Here is a 24,910-nt window from a genome sequence, read left to right on the forward strand (position 1 = left end):
TCTTTTGAGGTTTCAAAAACCCTATTATTTGAAGTCGCTACTTGCAATTCCACAACCTTCTTGGAATATTAATGTAAAGCAGCTTTTGCTGATTCTACATATGACAGCTTTGTATCTCCCGGAACAGACTCCGAGAGTCACTATTTAATGCCAGTCGGCCGTGTAACGCAGCGCACGCACCTCCCCCTTCATTGTGCCAGCAGAAACCATATTCAGCCTATCGGTCCTCTAGCAACTAGTGACCTCACTGAGACGTGAGCCATTAAGTGCCTTATGCCTCTGTTATGTTAATTGTGAATTAATAGGCTGCATTCTCAGGAATTGTGCTGCCTCCACTGTGTTTAGTGCCACATAGTGTGGGTACAGGGATAGGAGCAGGTAGTGTGTGACCTCTGTTTGTCTCCCCTGGCAGGAGTGATGTCCGTGTATGCCATGTGTGTGCGGTACGATGGGGTGGAAGTGGACGACTCACACTGTGACGCGTTGACCCGTCCGGAGCCCGTGCACGAGTTCTGTGCTGGGCGGGAATGTCAGCCAAGGTACACGCCGTAGTAAACACTCAGATCTCTCAGGCTGCCACGTTCCAGGACCAACCTCCTCACAACTTCCAGATGAAAGCGGCCAAAAATATCATCTCTGTATTTTTCTGGTAGAAATGTACTGAGTCACAGAGTGATGGATGCTTAGTTATGACTGTACAAAACATAGCTGCTGTAAGCGACACCTTACCCTGACTTTCCACTACGGCTTGGCTACAAAGTATCGTGCTTTGGTTCTTCCATTCACAAATCTCCCAAAAAAAATGAACAAAATAAAATAAAACACATATAGTCGGGGCTGACGTCAAAGACCGAACTGCTGATATGGGTCAGAATCCCACAGTGGCAACGACCGGCATGTTATTTACCCCTCCATAGGTCACTGTATTCTCTGCATTGATATGTGTACTGCTTCTCCTTCCTCTGCTCATCATTACGGACGTTCCAGCCTTACACAGCTTGTTAAACATGTCAGATTATTTAAATTATTTATTGGGTATCTATGTACTGTGTCTACTCCCTTTTGTTTGACCACCAGGCCACTTGAAATGTTTATTTGAGGTGCCAATGTTGTTTTTTATTCTTACAAATGTACAGAGTATAAATATTTGATGATAATGCTTGTGAAAAGGTCCTGTTATAGTTCATATAGCTGTGATCCCGCACAGAAACCCCACTTACCCCTAATCTGTGCTATCCTAGGTGGGAGACGAGTAGCTGGAGCGAGTGCTCGCGGACCTGCGGCGAGGGCTATCAGTTTCGTATTGTGAGATGCTGGAAAATGATCTCTCCTGGGTTTGACAGCTCCGTTTACAGTGACTTGTGCGATTCTACTGATCTCACCAAGCCGGACGAGAAGAAAGTCTGTAGAAATCCAGCGTGTGGACCCCAGTGGGAAATGTCAGAATGGTCCGAGGTAAGGGGTTATACCTGGTACGTATCATAATTCATAATGCACTTATAGCATTATAATTGGTAGAAACATCATCTGTTACCTACCCACTGTTACTGAGAGTGCAGCCTATCCAGTCACTAGGGACCAGTGACATCACTGAGAAAGCAGCTTATCCAGTCACTAGGGACCAGTGACATCACTGAGAAAGCAGCCTATCCAGTCACTAGGAACCAGTGACATCACTGAGAACGCAGCCTATCCAGTCACTAGGAACCAGTGACATCACTGAGAACGCAGACTATCCAGTCACTAGGAACCAGTGACATCACTGAGAACGCAGCCTATCCAGTCACTAGGAACCAGTGACATCACTGAGAACGCAGCCTATCCAGTCACTAGGAACCAGTGACATCACTGAGAACGCAGCCTATCCAGTCACTAGGAACCAGTGACATCACTGAGAACGCAGCCTATCCAGTCACTAGGAACCAGTGACATCACTGAGAAAGCAGCTTATCCAGTCACTAGGGACCAGTGACATCACTGAGAAAGCAGCCTATCCAGTCACTAGGAACCAGTGACATCACTGAGAACGCAGCCTATCCAGTCACTAGGAACCAGTGACATCACTGAGAACGCAGCCTATCCAGTCACTAGGAACCAGTGACATCACTGAGAACGCAGCCTATCCAGTCACTAGGAACCAGTGACATCACTGAGAACGCAGCCTATCCAGTCACTAGGAACCAGTGACATCACTGAGAATGCAGCCTATCCAGTCACTAGGAACCAGTGACATCACTGAGAACGCAGCCTATCCAGTCACTAGGAACCAGTGACATCACTGAGAATGCAGCCTATCCAGTCACTAGGAACCAGTGACATCACTGAGAACGCAGCCTATCCAGTCACTAGGAACCAGTGACATCACTGAGAATGCAGCCTATCCAGTCACTAGGAGCCAGTGACATCACTGAGAGTGCAGCCTATCCAGTCACTAGGAACCAGTGACATCACTGAGAGTGCAGCCTATCCAGTCACTAGGAACCAGTGACATCACTGAGAGTGCAGCCTATCCAGTCACTAGGAACCAGTGACATCACTGAGAGTGCAGCCTATCCAGTCACTAGGAACCAGTGACATCACTGAGAGTGCAGCCTATCCAGTCACTAGGAACCAGTGACATCACTGAGAGTGCAGCCTATCCAGTCACTAGGAACCAGTGACATCACTGAGAGTGCAGCCTATCCAGTCACTAGGAACCAGTGACATCACTGAGAGTGCAGCCTATCCAGTCACTAGGAACCAGTGACATCACTGAGAACGCAGCCTATCCAGTCGCTAGGGACCAGTGACCTCTCCACGCTGAGCACGTCGAGTCGTACACAACTTGCCATTACACATTCTTAGACCAATCCGGTTATGTGTTGGAAAAGCACCGAGGCCCCTCACAGACTATAGAGCATAATCCTAGTATACAGGAATATAGTTTTATACTGTACGTCTCCTTTTTGTTTCATAACTGTATTACCAAGTTGGTTTATTGAAAGATCTTTAGAGCGTCATAAAGTACAGTCAGTGTTTTCTGTGCTCCTGCCAGCTCCCTTGTTTAGACCAAAAGGTTGGGATCAGTCATTCCGCTATACCCTCAGATAATTGTGGGGTTGCATGCCTTAATAATATGAGGCCAGTCTGCAGTTTTGTACAGGTGACTGCAGTGTTTGATCTGTGTAAGGTGCAGCTGTGAGTCTCCCACTGGGCGACCGGCCTTTGATGTGCTCCTCAAGCCACTGGGCACCATTACCAGCTAAACTAATCTCATTTTCATCAGTGTCTAAAGCACAGAGCCAGCTGGCAGAGTATGAGAAAGTCCAGATCAGAGAAAATCATTAAAATCCTTGTGACGTGTTGGAGAAATACGCTGGTGACACGCTTCCCTGTCACCTTACCCCAATATCAAACCGCAAACATCTTTATCATACGCTTGGGGAACTACACGTTCCACACCAGCCGTTTACCTCTGCTGTACAATGTTTTCATGTAACTATGTGACGTTGTTTCATAGAGAGGTCTAACAGGAGCCTCACATACCTAAACTGTGCAGCTGGGGGGACCCTGCTCCTTCCACTATATAACTCTCAGTCTGTGGCTTCCTGCTGCCTCCATTCCCCTCCTCACATCATGTCACTGCCCCTGTCACATGCAGCCCTGTCCTCACTAACACATCACTCATCTCCTGATATACTCTGTGCTGCTGGGGACCCTGCTCCTTCCACTATATAACTCTCAGTATGTGGCTTCCTACTGCCTCCATTCCCCTCCTCACATCATGTCACTGCCCCGTCACATGCAGCTCTGTCCTCACTAACACATCACTCATCTCCTGATATACTCTGTGCTGCTGGAGGACCCTGCTCCTTCCACTATATAACTCTCAGTATGTGACTTCCTGCTGCCTCCATTCCCCTCCTTACATCATGTCACTGCCCCTGTCACATACAGCCCTGTCCTCACTAACACATCACTCATCTCCTGATATACTCTGTGCTGCTGGGGACCCTGCTCCTTCCACTATATAACTCTCTGTCTGTGGCTTCCTGCTGCCTCCATTCCCCTCCTCACATCATGTCACTGCCCCTGTCACATGCAGCCCTGTCCTCACTAACACATCACTCATCTCCTGATATACTCTGTGCTGCTGGAGGACCCTGCTCCTTCCACTATATAACTCTCAGTCTGTGACTTCCTGCTGACTCTAGGGGCTCTGACCCTAGTAAAACATGGCTAAAACTGCTAACAAAATTAGTATATAAATGTAAAACAAATCCGAGTGGGAGCAGTATGTATATGTACAATTTGCTGACCGTGGGGAATGAGACAAAATTTCTATAAGTAAAACTATATTGCTATAGAATTAAAATGTATATAGATGATGTGTTTATACTACTAAATGTGATCGTCATTGTTGCAGAAAATGGCTGTTCAGCAAAACGACATCCAAGTTAAAGAACGAAGACAACATTGTCTGCGTCTCAGCTCTTCTAAGTCCCGTACATTTTACTGATCATCGCACCCTGCCAGTCTCCATCCCTCCCGCCATGTGTGCCCCCAGCCTGGCACTCCACTCCGTGCCTTTTACGAGTACAACTATAAAAACTGATTGTTTTGAATTTTTTGGAAGCTTAAATATATAAATAAATAATCTGGCACCTTAGAGCAGATGTCTTGGCAGAGGGTACGTGAGTGCTGATCAGCTGTCTTCTCTGGAGACAAACTGTGCTTGTAGGTAAAATTAGCGGGGAATGTTGTCTGGTGGTACAGGGCGACCCGTGATTCAGGTAATTGGTGTCTCTCCTGGTGAGCCTGGATTAACTCTTCTTCTCAGGTCATCTATCCAGAGAATCCTTTTATTCATTAACCGACCACCGCTGAAACAGGACGGGCTCGCCAAATGTTACACTGACTGTTCTGCTGTACAGAGCGTGTTCTTCAATGTAATGTAATAATGGCAGCCATCTAAGAGGGATGTCTGTGAACGTATCACAGTGGTAAATTAATATTTTATACCAGTGATGGGGATCTGCAGCTCATTCCTGCTGTATTCTCATAGCATGGGACGTGTGTACAATGCCGATGCTATGTTTTACTAAATGTATTGTTTTACCTTCCTGAGATCATGGTAATTGTGCGTCCGGATGATTATAGGGCCACCCACCCGACCATTGTCAGGTCTCGGGTTGCCCATCACTGTTTTATACTGACCCAAGTCCGAGGTAATGGTGAAATGTTGTCTCCCTATATAAATAAAGTTCAAAACTAAAAACTATCCACATGCAAGTGCCCTACTGATTCCCACGTTCCCTTGGTAGTTCTTCCAAACCTCCCTAATCCCTTAGGGGGAGCTTATCAGGTAGGCAGCAGCCCAGCTTGGTCCAGTTCGCTCTAACTTTTATGAGTTACTGAAAATGTATTCCTGTATCTCCATCGCCAGCGGTAGCTACGTACAGAGGCTGTACAAGTCCTCCTAACGCTATTGCCATGTCTTATTGCCATCTTCCTCATCTCCCTGCCAGTGCTCGAGCTATGTGTTTTGATTGGCTGATCTGACGGTGATCTGTGTCCTGATTGGTTGGTAGCCTGAGAGTGGCCCTTGCAGGGATACTGCCAATAATGCCGAATTCCATTCACAGTTACTATCACATATGTTACCACACTCGTGTTACTCAGATGATAGTTATACATTTATAATAGGAGTGTGATACATGTATCCCCCATATACTTCCGGATGGCGTTATTGTGACGTTTGCACACATAATATTTGGGAAGAGAGTAGTACTTCTTATTATAGCACACTACACTGTTCTTCAGACGATACAGAGACCCGTTATGTTACATGATTCTGTATGTCGTGAGCCCCTCAGAGACAGTTACTGGGATTTATACTGTATTCCTGTGTTTCTCAAGCTTCTCTTAAAGGGCCATTAAATACTTGTGGATAGAAATGGCATTACCTTACAAATGTCTGCACCAGATTAGAGGTGTTATTTATGTTTCTATATAATTGCACCATGTGTGATATGAATACATTTTTTTGTCTCAGTGTACAGCAAAATGCGGTGAGCGCAGTATCGTCACCAGGGACGTGCGCTGTTCAGAAGATGTAAAACTGTGTGAGCCGAACACCAGACCACCGGCGGAGAAGAACTGTACGGGGCCGCCTTGTGATCGGCAGTGGACAGTGTCGGACTGGGGGCCTGTAAGTACACAGGGGCAGGGTAACTAGACCAAAAGTAAGGAAACCCTCCCCCGGAATCTGCCCTCACATGAAGTTCTCTCTCCCTCCAACCTCCAGTCCCATAAGCAAGTTGTTTGTTCATTTTATTTGTAAACTTGCAGTTTATTTGATATTCGTTACAGTTTTTACATTAATTGCTTTCAAATGCCTCATACAGGTGACTGAGGAACAACAGGTTGGATCTTTGTTACTGAAAAACTATGAAATATACTATTAAAGAGAGACTTAGAATACTGACATCATGAAGGCAAATATTAATATTCAAATTTCACGCTAAGAAACCGGTTTCTGATGACAGACTAAGCCTGCGCGCATTTCCTTTTTATAATGGGAATCGCCATTTACACGGCAGAGAGACGACAGTGAGGGGGTCTTGTTAGTATTTCTCAGCAGTTCTCTGTGGAGAATGCATCCCTGCTGCTAACATCATGTCGCTCCATTAAAAGATTCACCATCTACAAATAATCCAATTATCTTCAGGCAGAATGCAACTTCTGAATCTCTTCTGTGGGCAGTTAACGGGTATTGCTAGGCAACCGTTTCCAGGGAGACTGCCTATTTTTAGTGGTAATTGATGAGCACCAATGGAGGTAGAAAATAGATTTGGAAGAGGCTCCGGTCTGTGCTGTTGTGGTGGATAGACCCCAGTTTAGACAGCATCATCAGTGTGTGTGCTTCATCAGTGAGTGACACAAGATTCCCCCCCTATACTACTTACAGTGCAGCGGATCCTGCGGCCAGGGGAAGATGATCAGACACGTGTACTGCAAAACCAGCGATGGCAGAGTGGTCCCGGAGTCCCACTGCAACCTAGAGACCAAGCCCCTAGCCATCCACCCCTGCGGGGAGAAGAACTGCCCCCCACAGTGGCTGAGCCAGGACTGGGAGCGGGTAAGCTGGTAATTGGTTGTATACATGTGCAGTCACTCCTTGTGATTGGTCACTAGGGATCACAGCATATTGTCTTAATAAATGACCAACGCGTAATACTCCACAGAGGAATTAACTCCTAATGATCCATTTTCCATATCTTGTACATGCCACAATCATTATTTTTTGTGGGTCCCATCATTAATGTAACATAAGGAAGGTTTCACACACTGAGGTAGTAATCTCCTGGTGGGGTAATGTCTGCCCTCAGTGGTGGGCTGGTCATAACTTCCTTGCTGGATCCATCATCATCATCATCATCTATATAGCGCCAACATATTCCGTAGCGCTTTACAATTGGGGACAAACATAGTAAACTGATAAACAAACTTGGTGAAACAGACAAAGAGGTGAGAAGGCTGCTCGCAGGCTTACAATCTATGGGTTTCTCGTCTCATCTCTCAGTGTAACACGACCTGCGGCCGGGGAGCGAAGCAGCGCCTCATCCTGTGCCTGGAAGTAGCCAATGGGAAAGTGAAAACCCGCAGCCCCTCTGACTGCGATCCCACCAAGAAGCCTGCAGAGGACACCACCTGCTTTGAGAGGCCATGTTTCAAGTGGTATACCACCCCCTGGTCTGAGGTAGGACTGAGAAGACTCCTTAACCTCTTGCTTCTTATTATTGGTCAAGACTTAATCAAGTTAGAGAGAAGTCTTTTCCCCAGTGTCATCTAGTGATATTATTTAAAACAAAGAAGAGCAGCCCACAAGTATCAAATAACTGAATATTGTCTGTATGTAGATAGATGGGCCATATAGTGTCTGTTTATCTGTGTACACTGGATGTAGGGCCCATACAGAGAGCCTGAATGCAGACATTATGTACTGGGGAGAAAATGTACAATAGAAATATAATGTGCCACGTTTATCTGTACTTTGTGTTCTCATTCTACTGTGTGTATCTTTATTTTCCAGTATTTATACACATAGCTGGGAACAGTGACACCGTGGGGGTGGGGCTTGTCATGACCATTATCTATTAAAGCAATCTGTGGCTAAATGGGTCAGTGGTTTCATTTAAATTCTCTGGGTTAGACGTTTCCAGCTATGGTTTGCTGTATCTAGTGAAACGCTACAAACTAGTTGTGCCATACATGAAGCGGTGGTGCGATGCACTGCGCTATAAGACACCTGCTGCCCTTATAAACACCCCAACCTTGTCATCTGAGCCCTGAATTCAGAACATCATAGTGACCCCGATCTCTCTGACATTAAAGTGCAGCAAGACCTGCGGGGTGGGAGTCCGGATGAGGGACGTCAAGTGCTTCCAGGGAAGAGACATCGTCCGCGGCTGTGATCTGTTGATGAAACCGGTCGGAAAACAGACCTGTGACTTGCAGCCTTGTCCCACTGACCCACCAGGTGAGTTCTCTCACAGCCACTAGAGGGCACCGGTAACTATTACGTCTCTACAGCTGCCCCTGCTCCATGTCTTTACTATAGTATCAGGGTCCAGTAACCAGCAAGCTCATCCCTCTCCCCAAATCTAATGATAATGGCTGTTGTTTAATTAAATGACTGAATAGACATATAATATCCCTAGGGGCTAGATAAAAGGTTAAATAGCTCAAAAATAAACATTGTTTTTATGTAGCGCCAATCATATTCCACAACGCTATACAGAGAATGTATAATCACATCCATCCCTTGCCCGGTGGAGCTTACAGTCTATATTACCTACCACACACATATACACACACTGGCTTCATTTTAGTCAGAAGACAATTAAATTGTGGGTCTGGAAGGAAACCCACGATAACATGGGTAGAAGATGCAAACTCCACACAGATAGGTCCAGCGCTGAGACCACTTGACTCTGTCTAGCAAAACTTACCTTACAGATGTCCGACAAGTGTGGTTGCACAGACTGTAGCTGGCCGCTCTGTTCTGTCATTGTTATCATTTCTACAGAGCTTTACAATGACATTAGATCCCTGCTTTAAGCTGTGTGAAGCTCAGATGGACTTATGTGACCATGTAGGGATAACGCCATGATGGATGATGGTTAGTACTTGTATCCGCCCTCATCCTAGTGCCGGGTACAAGCTCATTGTATTGTAGTATCTGCGACACCCTCGGGGCCGCTGACTTACACTGTAATAGTAGTATGAGCCTCTTCCCATCCGTTATCTGAGTAACAACCTCTCCTTCTCTTCCCTCAGATGACAGCTGCCAAGACCAAGCTGGGACGAACTGTGCATTGGCCATCAAAGTGAATCTATGCAGCCACTGGTACTACAGCAAGGCCTGCTGCCGATCCTGCCGCTCTGCCCACTCGTAGGTACCGAGGCTCTGCCGGGACATAGGTAAAGAGAGAGTGCCAGCAGGTCCCACTTAGCCCCGGGACAGTATATCTCTCGCTACAGTGACTATATGGTATGTAACCAACGTTACCAGCTTTACATTACATTGCTTGGAAGTTACAGCTAGAATTGTCAGGTTGCCGTCTTAGAGGATAATCCAGTTAGCTGACCATTTATCAGCCCTCAGTCAGTCGCTGGTGAATTGAGGATTTTGAAATAATTTGGCCTCTTACCTTCCCCTGATGTAAAAAGAGATATCTGAGGCTTAATGATCAATATTCCCAGAAGTCACTGTGGTGGATGAAATACGTCTCTTCTAGGTCCAGCTATATCGGCTAACTTACACCTGCTGTAAATACCTAGACACAATCACCATGAACACAGCCCAACTATAATATCTGACATCATGTACAGACGGTTTAGGAGCTACTTCTACTAACAGAAGTTGTAACCTTAATGGTATTACTAACTTTCTAATAAAGTGTCCGTTATCGCGTACTGCCTCTCTGTAATGGCCTAATCACAGTATTAGTATTAGATGGTATCTGATTCATTATTCCTACATCTATTTTATTTAATAAACCTAACAAATAATTGGACAATGAATGCATTGTTAATGCTTTCCCAAATTGCATTTCTTAGTTATTTGCAGACAGGGTTCCCAGGCCAGACATTGGATATACACTATATGGACAAAAGTATTTGGCCACACCTGTTAAATATTGAATTGAGGTGTTACAATCAGACCCGTTGCCAGAGGTGTATAACATCCAGCACCAGCCATGCAGTCTCCATTTACAAACATTTGTGATACAAACTGGGTCATTCTGAAGAGCTCAGTGACTTCAAGCGTTGTACTGTGATAGGATGTGTGGTACTGTGATAGATGCCACCTTTGTAATAAGACGGTTTGTGACATTTCATCCCTGCTGGATATTCCACGGTCAACTGTAAGTGATATTATTAGAAAGTGGAAGCGTTTAGGAATAACAGCAACTCAGCCATGAACCGAAGACCACGTAAAATCACGGAAGGTCCTTTTCAATTCCAACATGACTGTGCCCCAGTGCACAAAACAAGGACTACAAAGACATGGTTTGATGAGTTCGGTGTAGAAGAACCTGACTGGCCCGCACACAGCCCTGACCTCAGCCCCATCCAACACATTTGGGATGAACTGGAACGGAGATTACGAGCCAGGTCTTCTCGTCCAACATCAGTGTCTGACCATAAATGCTCTACAGAATGAATGGGCACAAATTCCCACAGAAACACTCCAACATCTTGTGGAGCCTTCCAAGAAGAGTGGAAGCTGTTATCACTGCAATAGGGGGACCAACTCCATATCAAAGTATATGTATTTGAATACAATGTCATTACAGTAACCATTGTGTAATGGTCAAGTGTCCGAATACTTTTGTCCATATAGTGTATCTCTTTGGTTAATGAACAGTTCAGGTAGTGACCTGCAGCCTGTATAGGTCTCCTATAACAACATACTGTGATGTACATGTATCGTATGTGTCTCACACTGCACTTTAGTATGTCCAGCACCAAGTCTGGGTACAAAAATAACCTACGCCATCAAGTATTTAAGGGGCTTTAGTTTAAACTATAAACAGAGTTTTATGTACTTTCAGGCTGAAGAAAATAAATGCTGCTTTTTCACCTTATATATTTTGTAATATATCCTGTGTAATTTTATCAGAGACCACGGACGGGCGACCTCTGGCGCAATTGCGGAATTACAGCTAAGCATCATGGAGGATGAGGGCCAGCAATAAGCCAGAGGTCACCTGTAAACGCATTCCTTGTATTGTTATTGTTAATATGAAGGTGTATACTTTTACAATGATGTATCCATACATATAACAATTACTATGAGCTGTACAGAATAATAATCTTATTATAAGAGAGGAGGCTCTTTATATCCCAGCACCTATCTAGAACTCATCAGTGCTGGAAATCTATAGTTGATGTACAAGCTGTTCCTGAGGGCTATGGGGGAAGCTCTATCCTACGTGTGACCCCTCTGCTGTGTGTGCAGCAGGTACATGACAAGGTTACACCCTCCCAGTGCCGGTCTGATTCTAGGTTTCTTCATTTTCATAAATTGTTGTAATATTAATTTACACCATTTGAGACCCTGCAGAGGGAGAGTTGTGGAAACGACAGTCTCCTTATTGCTGCAACAATAGGTTCAGTGTAAGGATCTACTAGCTGCTACTCTCCGCTCCAGTTTACATTGAGCTATTAGTGCTGTCTGACACATGTATGTGGCAGCATTTTGGTCAGGGGCTGTTTATAGTGATGGAGAGTGGACAATCCTGGACCCCAGAGCCCTCGGTGTTGTACAGTGCGGAATAAGCTTTGGTCCTGTACATACTGTTAATGTCTATTTAAACCAACTATGAAACATTAATATTGTACAGCTCGCTCTCATCTACATACATATAATTCCACTGTAACTTGTGTAAGAGCCGCGTGTTTGCATGTTACAAAATGAAGGATATATTTGTACTTTAAACTATAATTTAACTGTGACAACTACAAACAATTAGTTACTTAATCTTTCAATAAACTTGAACTCCATATTAAGTGCCAACAAGATGGGGCGTATTCTCATAAGTGGCGTAAAACAAAATGTAACTTTGTTTTTAATTAAAGTTCTGAGTCTCTTCGATAACTGTAAAATTGTCTCAAGTAAACTTGCAAAAAACAGTCACACAATTTATTTAATTAAAGATTATATGATCAGATGGATCCGTTTAGTATTTAAGGAAAATTGTTAACAATATTTAAGTGACTAACGCAACTTCATAACTAGGAAAGAGCAGAAGAGTATTGTGTCCCATCTTCTATGTGACCAGGACCAGCGTTTTGCTGCTTTCCATGGATTTATTAGAAGTGAGATAAACCTTCACTTTGTATCTCTGCAGACACAAGCTCTTATTATAATATATATGCCTAGAAATAACTCACTTTAAACACATATAACTATTGTCTCTGTACATTGTAATAAAACATTGATATTTATAAGGTTCTGTCTTTTATTCTTTCGGTGATAAGGACGCACTATTGTAGTGTGTGTGTGTGTGTGTGTGTGTGTGTGTGTGTGTGTGTGTGTGTGTGTGTGTGTGTGTGTGTGTGTGTGTGTGTGTGTGTGTGTGTGTGTGTGTGTGTGTGTGTGTGTGTGTGTGTGTGTGTGTGTGTGTGTGTGTGTGTGTGTGTGTGTGTGTGTGTGTGTGTGTGTGTGTGTGTGTGTGTGTGTTATTCCAACACTATCACCTGGCAACACAGAAAACGCTCCGCAGACAGTATGAAATAAATACAATCCACAAAATTTCCAAAGAGTAATTTTATTTCAATTCATCTTTTTCTTAGTGAGTCCTGAAATATCCAACAACAGATTAACAAATGTGCAATATGTTTTTTGTTTTGTTTTTTATTGTTGTGAAAGATGAAGTTTTGCAGATATGCTGAAATAAATATTTAATATAGTATACAGAGATTGAAAGCAAAAGCACTTTTCCAAAGTAGATGGCGGGGGGAAAAAATATAAAAACTACACCAGTTGCCCCCATACAGTGTAGACAGTCATATTTTCAGGTTGAACCAATCAATATGCAAAAGAATGCAGCCTATCCAGTCACTAGGAACCAGTGACATCACTGAGAATGCAGCCTATCCAATCACTAGGAACCAGTGACATCACTGAGAATGCAGCCTATCCAGTCACTAGGAGCCAGTGACATCACTGAGAGTGCAGCCTATCCAGTCACTAGGAACCAGTGACATCACTGAGTGTGCAGCCTATCCAGTCACTAGGAACCAGTGACATCACTGAGAATGCAGCCTATCCAGTCACTAGGAGCCAGTGACATCACTGAGAGTGCAGCCTATCCAGTCACTAGGAACCAGTGACATCACTGAGTGTGCAGCCTATCCAGTCACTAGGAACCAGTGACATCACTGAGAGTGCAGCCTATCCAGTCACTAGGAACCAGTGACATCACTGAGAGTGCAGCCTATCCAGTCACTAGGAACCAGTGACATCACTGAGAGTGCAGCCTATCCAGTCACTAGGAACCAGTGACATCACTGAGAGTGCAGCCTATCCATTCACTAGGAACCAGTGACATCACTGAGAGTGCAGCCTATCCAGTCATTAGCAGCCAGTGACAACACTACTGATTGGATAGGTTGCATTTTCATGAATATTGGTTCGGCACACAAAATGACTGTGTCCACTGTAAACGCCACAAAACATTTTAGAATGTTTGCACAAATGATCAGTCCGCAATAGTACAGAATATAAACATCACTTCCTGAGCAAACAGTGAGACTGGGGCCAGTCACAAACCCTGAACACGACCTCAACTTCCATTTTTTCTTTTATTGATATGAATGAAAGGCTGTATCAGTTCCGTGGTCGCTTGGGATGAACCATAGCGAGGACTCCAGCCAGCAGGCTCTGTCACATTGGTGATCGTTGTCAGTCACTGTACCACTGAGATCCTGGTATTTGCAGGCTTGCAAATCCCTTGTTGGATGCTTATAAGAGAGATGATTTATTCAGTACTGGGAACACAGTATTCATAACCACCAATCAAATATATTGCTACTGAGACCCGCTGATATGTTAATGAATGATGTGTGCCGAATTTCAGAGATCTCCCAGACCATGCGTTGGTGAGAAAATGTACTCAATAATCATACCAGATGGGCTCGCACAAGGAAATTATTAAAACATGGCTTGTCAGGAATAATTACCTAGTAGATTGAGAGAATATTAATGTCGTGCCAAAATAATTCTCATTAATTTGCAAATGGTAGATGATCATATAACAAATTACTGTAATATACTTTTCAAAAACTCTTTGAGGTACCATATTATTGCTAAGTTTGTCACTTCTGTGACTTGGTGACTGACGCTGTAGCTGCGGTATTCATACATGAGAAGCAGACATTAAGGCAGCCAAGTCTTTCACCAATCTACAACTATTAAACTGTTTTACATGTATAACAATTGTACTGCAGTATGAAATTGCTTGGCTAGGTATCAATAAACAGTTGTACTGGTGGAGCAGAACTTATTTCAGTCAATGCTGCGCTATGGCTAAAGGTTGAGTGGATAGTCTGCGACATCTGTGATTTAGTTTTGTTTTGAATAGTTTGTGTGTATTTGAGATAATTGCAAAGTACATATTGTACCATGGGTGTTATACAGCAATACATTCTGCTCCACCAGTATGTGGTGAAGTTGGACAGTTCAGGGGAAAGGATAAATACTGCGCTATAGAGGAATGAAAACTGTTCCATGTAAATAAACATATTTCTGGATATAGAAAAGTTCTGCCTTCTCTAGCGCGTCTCTGGTTTCTCCAATTCATCTTTTTCATACAATTCACCCTCCTGAGGCACTAAATATTACCCCATAGGGCAGAATGAAGACTTACACATGGCTTATACTATACTTGGCACTTAAAGGAATAGTTATAGGAGATATTAGCAGAGTAATCCTTTTCTGGAATCCAGGGTCCTATTCTCCACTTTACTTTACTTGGATTTTTGTCTCCTCAATTTCATGAGGATTGGAAGTTTTATGCTTGAAAATACAATAAGATCTCACACGTTTGGGGCCACAATCGCCTAATTTCATACCATCAAACAAAGTATTACAAATACTCAGGTTAAACTGAAAATCAATATCATAACAGAGCATCAATTATACTTTATAAATCAATCTGAGAATAACCGCCCATAGCTGGGAATATAAACGGCACCAACACGTAATACTGTAGAATGGATAAAGTCATGCTAGAATTCTGACAATCTCCTCCGGACGCCAGTAAACCTCTACGCGTCATGGTACCTCTCGTACTACACTATTATATAATGGATGAAGCTGGCAAGTCAGCTACCGCTGTAATCCAGTTACATGTCTGGGGCAGAGTCGGCAGAAGTTATAAAGTGATGTGCTGCATCGATAAATCCTGTGACCGATGACTCTCTAATCTGCTGAGCATGAGATCTATACAGTGAATCAGCCGCAGGCAATCCCAAATATGTACATGTACTGAAATAAACTCTGAGCGTAACCTTCGTGTCTCAGACAGAGGATGCGCTCACGGACATATATCAGGTTATTACCCAGCATCGAGCAGGATGTGATCTCTGTACGTTCCTATCCCCAGACTTCAGCATGTGATGGGTTACATTACTTTCTTTGTCTAGAAGATTATTGAGTATTTGTGCATATTATTTAAATCACTACTTATTATAATTGTATTGGGTGGTAGGACAAATATATGTGGAAACAGAGCTGTGCATGTAACTTGGATGATAGAGGATCCATTTTTCAGATGTTGCAACTAACAAGTAAAAAGTCCAAAAATGTAAAATCTTCTTTTCATCTTGTTTCACTGAATGCCGGGAATTTAGAGCAGGGAGCAGAATTCAGGAATAAAACAGTCTTCTGAGGTTTCAGTGAGAATGAGAAATAAAAGAACATTGACTCTTCACAAAACCATTTAAGCTGTCAAAACAAATTCACTTTGCAAGCAGATAATGGCAGCCAGGCCTGATCTGTACGCTCTCTATTCTCTGCGCCAGTTCAGCAAATGAGCGGCCGCAGAAAAAGAGGAATCCTGCTGTGGATGATGCGGAATTTCCTCACTCGTCCCATCATCGCAGCACATCTCAAGCTGTTCTGCAGCAGCCGAGGTGTTTTTTTTTTTTGTCTCGGGCAATTAATTGGTTAGAAAGGTTTTAATGAATGCCGATTTAACCCCATGTGTACCATACACTTACAAGCGGCACAAATACCGTACATAGTTTATAAAAAAATATCCCGCCACTCCTCAAATTTTTCTGACAACCTCAATATGGTATTATGGCGTGAAATTTATTATTTTATATATATATAGTTCCACTTTGGAAGATAAACACATCCCCACATTATATAAAACATCCCAGTATATAAATATATTTAGCCAGAGTTGCATTTTGGAACTCTCGGATGTGACAGGGAGCTGCGTGATTACATCCTTCACATGTACAGATTATGGGCTATATTCTGTCTGGCACTTCGCATATCGCCCTTGTCCCCCTTGTCCCCCTCTCCTTCCCACCCGTTGCATAAAATTCACCATTACTGTCCTGGTAGCTGCATGTCACTTCTACAAACATCTGTTTTCTTCTATTACAAAGTTAGATTAATACTAAGCCCCAAATTCAGACCTAAAAATGCCGTCTTCAGTACAATACGGATCATTCTAACAGTTATAGGATTAGAAATAAAAAAAGAGAACTCTTATTAGTCATTTGCCGGCACATGAAGATCCCGATTTAACCTGTCAGTTGTTTTTTTTTTTTTCGTTTTTACTTTTTTGCTTGACATTAAAGTGACATATTATATATTTATATCTGGTACATAATGTATAAATACATTCATAGTTTAAAAACACTTTGCTATTAATTTAAAAGGTGAATTAACATTGGGAGTGATGCACGGGCTCAAAAAGCCTTTGGAACAGAGATAGTTGTACTGTGCGTTACTGTTTTTGTTTGCACAATACGGTCACACGAGGAAACAAAAGCTTTTTAGGATTCATTTCCAAAAGGGTTTTGTGTATTTTTTCCGCAAAAAAACAGGAAACAGACAGATGATGTTTCACAAAAGTGAGAGCAAGAGGCTTAGAAGAAGTGGTACTGAGCAATGCCAGGTATTGCGTATGAGTGTTGTCACACATCCGTGCTAATACTGCGACTGCGGGAAAAGGTCTCTCTCATTGCGGTCAGGCGGTTGGGATTGAGCACCTGCAAATTGCTCAGGTTAACGGGAAGTTCGATCTCTTCCTGGCTGATCGTCTTGTAGGTGATGCGTTCTCCACCATTCCGGATTTCTTCTGGCGGGTGCAGGAGGAACGCTGGCGGCTCATTGTGGGAGCAGCCGTGACACACACTTCTGTAGTGCGGATGCTTTTTGTTGTACGGGGAAGCGTAGATGGAGGGCCCATTGGCCAATACTACATTTCGGTTACAATGCACCGGTGGGAAGCGGGAATGGACAGCAAAATCTGGCTCTTCTTCATCCTCTTCTGAGTCCTCCTTCTTGCAGCAGTAATACTGAGAGGAGGAAACACAACATAATCAACAACATTACTTGTCAGATGCCAGTATTACAGCAACCTAAACAAGGCAGAAATGCCCCCCCCCCATGAGTATTACAAATGGAGCATTCTGAGTATTTATGTACAGTTAGAAATTGTCCTAAACTTGGGTTAAAAGACAAATCAAACTGTATTAAAATTCTGTGCTCCAGTATAACAGTCTGCTGTCATTGTTACTTAGATCGTAATTTAACACTGAAAATAGAACCAGGTTTTCGGTTTCTAGATGGGTTACAACAAGTATTTATACATCTGTATCACCAGCTATAGGCTCCCTTGTCACAGTCCTGGCTGAAACATAATAAATTACAGTGTTGTAGTTATTGCTGTGTAATATGTATCTAGGTGTCCAATGCTTCCATAGACGGATACATAATATACAATCGGCCAAAAGTTCTGAGAATGACACAAGTATTGGTTTTCACAAACTTTGCTGCTTCACTGTTTTTCAACCTTTTTTGTTGCTATGGGATACTGAAGTATAATTACAAGCATTTCATAAGTGTCAGTCTTTTATTGACAATTAAATTAAGTTTTTGAAAAGAGTCAATATTTGCAGTGTTGACCCATCTTTTTGAAGACCTCTGCAATTCGCCCTGGCAGCTGTCAATCAACTTCTGGGCCACATACTGACTGACTGGCCGCCCATTCTTACCTAATCAATGCTTGAAGTTTGTCAGAATGTGTGGGTCCATCCGCCTCTTGAGGATTGACCACAAGTTCTCAATGGGATTAAGGTCTGGAGTAAGGATGCTTTACTATTGGCATGACACAGAACTGATGGTAGCGCTCACCTTTTCTTCTCGGACAAGTGTTTTTCCAGATGCCTCAAACAATATGAAAGGGGATTCATCAGAGAAAATGTCTTTACCCCAGTCCTCAGCAGTCCAATCCCTGTACCTTGACATCAGGCCATCCTCCAAAAGTCTTCGCCTCACTGTGCATGCAGATGCACTCACACCTGCCTGCTGCCATTCCTAAGCAAGCTCTATAATGGTGGTGCCCGATCCCACACCTGAATCAACTTTAGAAGACTGTCCTGGCACTTGCTGGATGTTTTTGGGTGGCCTGAAGCCTTTTTCACAACTATTTAACCTCTCTCCTTGAAGTTCTTGATGATCTGATAAATGGTTGAGCTAGGTGCAATCTTACTAGCAGCAATATCCTTGCCTGTGAAGCCCTTTAGTGCAAAGCACTGATGACTGTGTTACGCTGACAGTCAGTACACAAACTCACAGAACTAGTTGGCGGAGGTCTTCACCTTTAGCGGCCGCCTTTCCCATAGAGCTTTATACGCTCACCGGTACTCCGATGCCCCCAGGACTTATCTCCCAGATGTAGTGCGAGTTTGTGAGACTAAACCGTAGCGGCAGGCCAGGAAGCAGCGAAGATGGCAGCAGATGGTCAAACGAGATCCAAGGTCAGGGGTCACTTGCAAGCAGGAATAGTCGGGAAACACGCCAAAGGTCAGGGTCACGAGCAATATAGCGAGGTCCAAGGCACAGACGAGATGAGTCGGGGTCACAGGCAAAGAGGCAAATCCAAGGTACAGGCAGGGGTCATACACGGCAAAGACAATCCAAAAGGTTTACACCAACAGCACAGAAGCAGGTAGCAAGCAGGAATCTGGAAGCTATAACCGGCATGAAGGCTAAGCCCTCCCTGCCTTAAATACTACGTGACCAATCAGAGCCTAGCTCTGAAACCGCCCCCAGCCTATGCCTAATTAATACATTTCTTCCTCACTAGCCCACATTCTAGTTCTGTAATTGCGCACGAGCCCCGGAAATGATGTCCCGGTCGTCATAGCGATGGCCGGGATGCCTGTGAGAGAGTCGCGGCGGCTGGGCATGCTGCGGCTTGTAACAGACTTCACATGTTTCCTTGCAGATAACCATGGTTAGCAGAGGAAGGACAATGATTTCAAACACCACCCTCCTTTTAAAGCTTCCAGTCTGTTATTCTAACTCAGTCAGCATGACAGAATGATCTCCAGCCTTGTCCTCATCAACACTCTCACCTATGTTAACAAGAGAATCACTGACCTGATGTCAGCTGGTCCTTTTGTGGCAGGGCTGAAATGCAGTGGAAATGTTGTTGGGATAAAGTTCATTGTCATGGCAAAGAGTGACTTTGAAATTAATTAAAATTCATCTGATCACTCTTCATGACATTCTGTAGTACATGCAAATTGCCATTGTAAAAACTGAGGCAGCAGATTTTGTGAAAATAATATTTGTGTCATTCTCAAAACTTTTGGCCATGACTGTGCTAATATACTACCTGCAGATGACTTATGTATTAGTTTGGACGTAACTTCTTTTCCTCAATGTGATGCTTTATATTTCTAACTAATATGCTTTACGGCAAAGCTTTTATAAAATCCAATTACGGTTTATTCTTATGCATCTTGAACATGTTACAGATCCCTGTTATATACATTATATTCACAGAGCAGCTCCTACCTCGTATCCAATAGGTAAAAGCAAACAAGCACTTTCCTAGATTATACAAATGCATTACAGAGAAGCACAGAGAGGAGATAAAGCCACGGATTTAGTAAAGTTACAGGGTCACATTTATGATTCAATAATTTACTACAAACTGGTGGAGATCCTTTTATTAGGTGTAACTTATCCAGCCATATTTCAAGGACTTAATTAGCAAATTTTTACAACATTTGAATAAAAGAGAAATGACGGGTCACAGAGCAATATATGTTTAAAGTCCATCGTGAAAATGAGTTTATATTTGAAAGAGAATAATGGACTTTACATAGTCGGAAAGTAAGTTACTGTATTCTACGGAATCATCTCAATCCATGGGGGACCCGCTCCCTGAGCCCTGCAGAGATTACTTACTTGCTATTGAAGAATTTGTATTCTGGCAAAACAGGAAACAAGAAACAAACTAATCACAAAATGTAACCCTTACAGTATATAACACAGTGAAGACACCATCTTACCTGTAGCCTGCAATAGCAGAGGACTGCGATAATACACAGAAGGATAACAGTCGCTAAAATTCCACCGGTGATGACCACAGTACCGGCTGTCATTCGACCGTCTCTCCATTAACCACCTAAGAGATAGGTAGACATTATTATTAGGGAACACACGTTATTTTACAAGACCAATTAGTGTATGGAAATCATCTAAAAATCAGGTTTATAAAGTGTTTTGTTGTATGTCTGCTCCTATAATATTCCAGGGTCCTTAACTAAAAAGCATATAAGTAATTAAATAGTAGGTTTTATTTTTTAAAGGGTTTTGCTAAATGAAGGAGGAGATGTTCAGTGCCCATATTTAATGGTGATCTGGCTTTGGGACATTTATAAAGGCTGCGGCTCCGGCGTTACTGGTATCATGAAATCACGCTCTCGTATGTAATTGCGGTGAACAGACACATGAAAGTCAGGACAGTGCTCCCTCTTTATAAGAGGTGTTATACAAACTGTATAGTGTACTTGTCTACTCTTTAGACACCCCCTCTGGAGATCCTGGAGGAGAGGACCAAGGGACATTCCTGCCCCCACCTCCCGATTCGCCTCACCATGCAGCGGGAACATGATCACATAATTTGCAGCAAGTCAATTCATGACCCCTTTCAGTTTCCTAGGGAAGTGGGCAGGATCCAGAAGGGTAGTCTAGCCTCCTGGGAGATCACCCCAAAATCTGAGAATCTTCCAGACATTTTGGGAGACTAGGCAATTTTTTTATTGCACTTTTGTACCACAAAAGCAGAAGGTGGCAAGCAACAGGCCTTCTAGCGACACAAAGACGACTTTGAAGAGAGAGTAAGAACTCGTGGGCCGCCCCATCGTTCTAATGCACAAGAAGGATGGGACATTGCAGTTCTGCATGGACTGTTGTGGCCTCAACTACTGCATGGTACGGGATGCGTACCTGTTACCGTGCATCGAGGAGCCCCTGGCTGCCCTCCGTCGTACTAGATACTTCTCCACTTCAGATTTTGCCAATGCACCAGCAACCTTCCAACGGCTAATGGAACGATGCTTGGGTATCTTAACTTTGACGGCATCTTGATTTACCTCAACAACATCATTGTGTTGCCCCGAGCCTGGAAGAACACCAGGTGTATCTGGATTTAGTGTTACAGAGACTAAAGGAGTTTGGCCTGAAACTGAAGCCGTGGAAGTATCTCCTGAAGTCCATCGTAGAGTGCTTAGGCCACATCGTGTTCGGGGAAATGAGTTAGGCCTACAGCAGGCAAGGGAACTGTCATACAAGACTGGAAAACTACCACCACAATCAGAGTTGCAGGCTTTCCTTGGACTAGTGGGCTACTATGGATATTTCATCAAGAATTTTACCACCATAGCTGGACCACTGCACAAACTACTCAGAGGAGCCACAGAGGGAGCAAAGAATCAGTTGGTCTCATCGGGTACTGCAGAGGATGTAGCATTCAACCAACTTGAAGAAGAGTTAGTGAGGGCCCCAAGGTTGGCTTTTGCAGACTTTGAGAAATCGTTATTCTCTAAACCGACGGAAGCCTCTGCAGATTGGGAGCTGTCCTCGTCCAAGTACAAGACGATAAGGAGAAGGTGATTGCCTATGCCAGCAGAAGCTTGCTGTAGTCCGAACGGCACCCAGATAATTACAGTTCTTTCATGCTTGAGCTGTTGGCAGAAATCGTTGTACCTCATGGGGGCGACATTTGAAACAGTCACCGGCAACAACCCCTTGGCCTACCTGGGAACTGCAAATCAATCTAGGAGCTTTGGAGCAATGGTGGGTGTTGAGGTTGGCCAAGTACCAGTACAAGATTTGATATCCTCCAGGTAAGCAGAATGAAAATGCCAGTGCAGTTTCCCGTTTCACAGAGGAGGCCCCAATGGGTGCGAGGATGAAGAATGGGAAGAGATCAAGATCCTAGATCTCACCAGAGTGAAACCCATGCCTCATACCCATCTAGAGGAGGCCGTCTGCATGGTACAGGCCATAACCGTGAGAAAGACTGTCCTGGAATGGGCTCAGGAACAAGAGAAGAATGCGCATATCTGGATAATCCGATAGTGGAAGCTGGAGGGGCGGTAGCCTTCTATGAGTGAGCAGAATCACCCGCCATTAGTGGGCCTGAGACTGTTGCACAATCGGGACCAGTTCGTAGTGCGGGAAGGAGTATTGTACTGTTGCGCATCTCTAGAGCAGGAGTGCTGCCCAGTGTGGTAAATCGTGGTCCCAGAAGGAGTAGCAAAACAGCTGGCTGTGGATACCCACGCGCAAGAAATATATCTTTGTGTAACCAAGACCTACACCACATTGGCTCCAGAGCAAATTCTTCATGCCTAGATTGCATGACGTGGTACAAGAGGTTTGCAGACAATGCTGGCCCGGAATGGAACAAGAAGTGCCCGTGCGGACCATTTTCTCTGGCCGACCCCAGGATCGTCTGATGATAGATGTATTATCCCGCCCACTAATCACCAGGACGTATTGATGGCTGCTGACAAAGACCAGTTCACAAGGTTCAGTGTGGTAGTGCCCACACGCGATCAGACTCTGGAGTCCAATGCCAAAGCCATCATGGAGCAGGTCACCAGACGGAATGGGTGGCCGTAGCGCGTACATTCAGATTAAGGCGTCTGCTTCCAAGGATGCTTGATAAGAGCTATGCCGCATTTATGGCATCAAACAGTCCCGGACTATCCCATACAATTCCCAAGGAAATGGAGCATGCAAGAGGTTTAACCCGACGTTGTTGCAGATCTTGCCGACCTTGGAGTCTGATCAAGGAGTGGTGTTCATTTATAACAACCACCTACACCACATCACCGGGTACACTCTGTACTTTTACTGTTTGACCACCCGGGAAGGGAGATACAAGACCTGCCACTCACTCCCCTGCAATATGAAGAAGAATGGAATCTAGCCAGCTGGGTGGAAGAGCAGCGACAGCGATTAGGGGTAAGTCACGATGTGGTTAAGAAACAGAAGAGGTCACGTGTGCACAATGGTTTGGCGCCAGCCACAGCAAGACCTCTCGGTGTGGGACACAGGGTGCTGGTACAGATGGAAAGACCAGGCGACAAGTTGAGTGAGCATTGGGCCGGTGTACGAGGTGGTGCCCGAACATGGGAGATGGATGGCTGAGGGTACTACACAGGAATAAGCTGTGACCCTGTTTATTCGAGAAATGCAGAAATTGGTTGACCCACCGGTGAAGATGACAAACTTCTGGTTCATTCTCACACCCATTGAGGATGTACCGATACCCTCATCTGCCTAAGATGCGGTCACAGAGAACCCTCTTTCAGTCCCAGTAGGAGACTGCACTATAGCCCCCTACCTGCCACTGTGCTTCCTAGAAGGTCCCAGAGGATGGACTTGTGATGCTCCAGCAACCGGTATGCTGATTATATACAGCCTCTCTTTGTAGGGACTACAAAGAACCAAGACCAGTGCTAGGTGACCATTCTGGTCCGTCGTGTGGTACATGGGTAACTTCATTCTGTAATAAGCTGATACACCTCCCCTATTGTTTTTGTTAACTTGGACAACTCTCCAGAAACTGTCCTGAGGTCTAAAGTTTGTCCCTGAAAATTATTATCCCTCCAATATCAATGAGGTGCACCGTATAGATTTATAGGGTATATTCTGATTCTTACTATTTGTTCTAAATTAGTTTTTAATAATTAGGCTTTGAAAGTATGTGCGTGCGTTTACACACATATATATTATATATATATATATATATATATATATATATATGTTAACCCGTGCATGATACTCATGCATTCTAGTCAAATCAAGCTACTTAAGGTGTTAAAAAGGTTCTTGTCATGCATTTAGGCCTAGCCCAGGCGTTGCTTCCCGACGCAAGCGCCCTTTTTTGTCCACATGTCACCACCTCATTTTTCTCCATCACCTCATCCTTCATCTTCATCAAGCTACTTAAGGTGTTAAAAACTCCCCACTGTCACCCCCGGCAACCACCAACCACTCCCAACTGTCACTTCACCTTCAAGAAATAAATAGGTCAGTGTATAACTCTGCCCAGCAGGTGGTGCTGCAGCTTGTTTTTTTTTTTTTCACACACGCCACTAGGCATTTATATAGTAGATTATATATATATAGTAGATATATATATATATATATATATATATATATATATATATATATATATATATATATATATATATATATATATATATATACACACACACATACACACAAAACAGAGTGAGACTAGGGTCAATTTTGATAGCAGCCAATTCACCTACTAGTATGTTTTTGTATACCGTGCTGCCC

The 24,910-nt window shown here is 43.8% G+C and overlaps 2 protein-coding genes across 5 annotated transcripts in view; one reads left to right on the top strand and one right to left on the bottom strand.

Annotated features, from left to right (window-relative positions):
• Positions 1 to 9,608, top strand: part of LOC142101909 (ADAMTS-like protein 2) — a 58,327-nt gene extending 48,719 nt beyond the window's left edge. Inside the window, exons 14-20 of the mRNA XM_075186341.1 lie at positions 413 to 539; positions 1,242 to 1,455; positions 6,035 to 6,190; positions 6,950 to 7,120; positions 7,565 to 7,741; positions 8,377 to 8,521; positions 9,322 to 9,608. Coding sequence (XP_075042442.1) covers positions 413 to 539; positions 1,242 to 1,455; positions 6,035 to 6,190; positions 6,950 to 7,120; positions 7,565 to 7,741; positions 8,377 to 8,521; positions 9,322 to 9,440 — 1,109 coding nt within the window. The 3' untranslated portion in view covers positions 9,441 to 9,608. The remainder of the gene's footprint in view (positions 1 to 412; positions 540 to 1,241; positions 1,456 to 6,034; positions 6,191 to 6,949; positions 7,121 to 7,564; positions 7,742 to 8,376; positions 8,522 to 9,321) is intronic.
• A 4,894-nt stretch (positions 9,609 to 14,502) lies between these two features.
• Positions 14,503 to 24,910, bottom strand: part of LOC142101373 (protein FAM163B-like) — a 134,134-nt gene continuing 123,726 nt past the window's right edge. For all 4 annotated transcript variants that reach the window (XM_075185832.1, XM_075185833.1, XM_075185830.1 and 1 more), the window contains 2 exons: positions 20,602 to 20,717; positions 14,503 to 17,592 (listed from right to left, as the gene is read on the bottom strand). In XM_075185832.1, coding sequence (XP_075041933.1) covers positions 17,209 to 17,592; positions 20,602 to 20,694 — 477 coding nt within the window. In that variant the 5' untranslated portion in view covers positions 20,695 to 20,717 and the 3' untranslated portion in view covers positions 14,503 to 17,208. The remainder of the gene's footprint in view (positions 17,593 to 20,601; positions 20,718 to 24,910) is intronic.

Source organism: Mixophyes fleayi, chromosome 9, assembly GCF_038048845.1.
Source record: "Mixophyes fleayi isolate aMixFle1 chromosome 9, aMixFle1.hap1, whole genome shotgun sequence".
NCBI lineage: Eukaryota > Metazoa > Chordata > Amphibia > Anura > Limnodynastidae > Mixophyes > Mixophyes fleayi.